The 1,628-nt window shown below is 34.3% G+C and overlaps 1 protein-coding gene across 1 annotated transcript in view; it reads right to left on the bottom strand.

The window, feature by feature from the left end:
• Positions 1 to 344: 344 nt before the first annotated feature.
• Positions 345 to 1,628, bottom strand: part of LOC110273049 (uncharacterized) — a 15,225-nt gene continuing 13,941 nt past the window's right edge. Inside the window, exon 6 of the mRNA XM_021125892.1 lies at positions 345 to 641. Within this exon, the coding sequence (XP_020981551.1) occupies positions 345 to 641 (297 nt within the window). The remainder of the gene's footprint in view (positions 642 to 1,628) is intronic.

Here is a 1,628-nt window from a genome sequence, read left to right as displayed (position 1 = left end):
ACCAAGTGTGGTTTGTAACCACACTAATCCCAGTATATCAATATATATCATATATTGTGAATCATACTAAGATTAAAAGATACATGTAACTTTCATAACTTAAAATATAGGATAAATTCGACCTTAAAAATTTTAGAAGAAACAACCTTAAGAAATCATTCGAAAAAGTTTTTTCCAATAACAATAAAGTAATAAAACATAAGATTAAAACATAAATATGATAAATCTAAGATTATATCAGCACCTTTCTATAAACATAAGTCTTCCTTCTTTGGCATGATAAATCTAAGATCATATCATAATAACACTTTTTAAAGGAATAAAATACATTCAAAATATTACTTTCAATCCAAATTTTTAAAAACTTCATTATAGACAACATTATCTGTCACAGTTGACTCTTTTCCTACTTCATTAGTAATTAGTATCTTGAGACCTTGTTTGGTTGTTACTCGAGAAAGAGTCACATACAGTTGACCTTGGCTAAAAACAAGCTTCCTTAAAAGTAAGCTTACATTAGATAAAGATTGACCTTGACTCTTATTTATAGTCATAGCATAGAAAACCAATATAGAAAACTGTCTTCGATTAAATTTAAAAGGGATCCTATGATCAGAAGGAGATAGGTTCATACGTGGTATGTGTAACACCCTATCATACAGAGTCTTATGCTTAAGTCATAATTCAGAGATGGCAAGGTATTACGACCTCTAAAATAAAAATTTAGTACGTATAGTAATATGAATGATTGATTATAACTAGGAGCCTTTGTAGAAAAAAGGGGTAAACAAAAATCGCGACTCGAAAGCGCAACACTCCGATTGATAACGTAACGAACAAGGATAACCAACGCGTGATTATATATATACAAAGGAGTGTCAAAAACAGGAATATCAAGACTCAAGATCCGGCTGCGAAGATAACCGGTCCGAGCATAGCAATATATACATATGATAAAAATAAGGAAAACCCCAAAGAAAACCCAAAGGACACAAATACATAAAACCAAATCTCCAAAATCTCCCATAAGAGGAGTCATCACAGTTTGTATTATTTAATGCAGATAAAAGTATCTAAGCAAAACATATAAACCAAAACATAGCCCCGAGAACAAAGGATCTTCGCAAATCTAGAAGTCTCCAGCATGCCTCAGCGGGAAACCTCACGTCCTGCATCTGAAAACCACAAAATCCGCATGGGTGAGAACCAGAGGTCCCCAGCATGGTAACAACTTCCACATATATAATACATAATAATGGAGGAAAGCCAAAGGCAATCCTAGAACTTCCTCCAGATAATATCAAAGCTTATAAACAAGCTAAACCATAAAGGGCATCTGACTAAAGATACTTCAGTCTAACTAATACTTCCCTTTCCAATTCCTTCAAACCTCCCAACCACCAACAGGAGTATAATGTAACAAACACAGTTATATCAAGCAAGAAAAATACAATTAGGAACAAGTAAGGCAGTTAGACAATTAGCAAGTAATATGCAGTCAAATAGACATAGGGTCAACAGAGTATTTACGGGGGAATATTTACGGGGGCGAGCTCATCCGGGTCTTTCACAGTGCCCGGCCACACTTATGACATAGGGTCAACAGAGTATCAAGTCTCAACTTGGAG

Source organism: Arachis duranensis, chromosome 6, assembly GCF_000817695.3.
Source record: "Arachis duranensis cultivar V14167 chromosome 6, aradu.V14167.gnm2.J7QH, whole genome shotgun sequence".
Taxonomy (NCBI): Eukaryota; Viridiplantae; Streptophyta; class Magnoliopsida; order Fabales; family Fabaceae; genus Arachis; species Arachis duranensis.
This window is presented reverse-complemented; position numbering and strand designations above follow the sequence as displayed.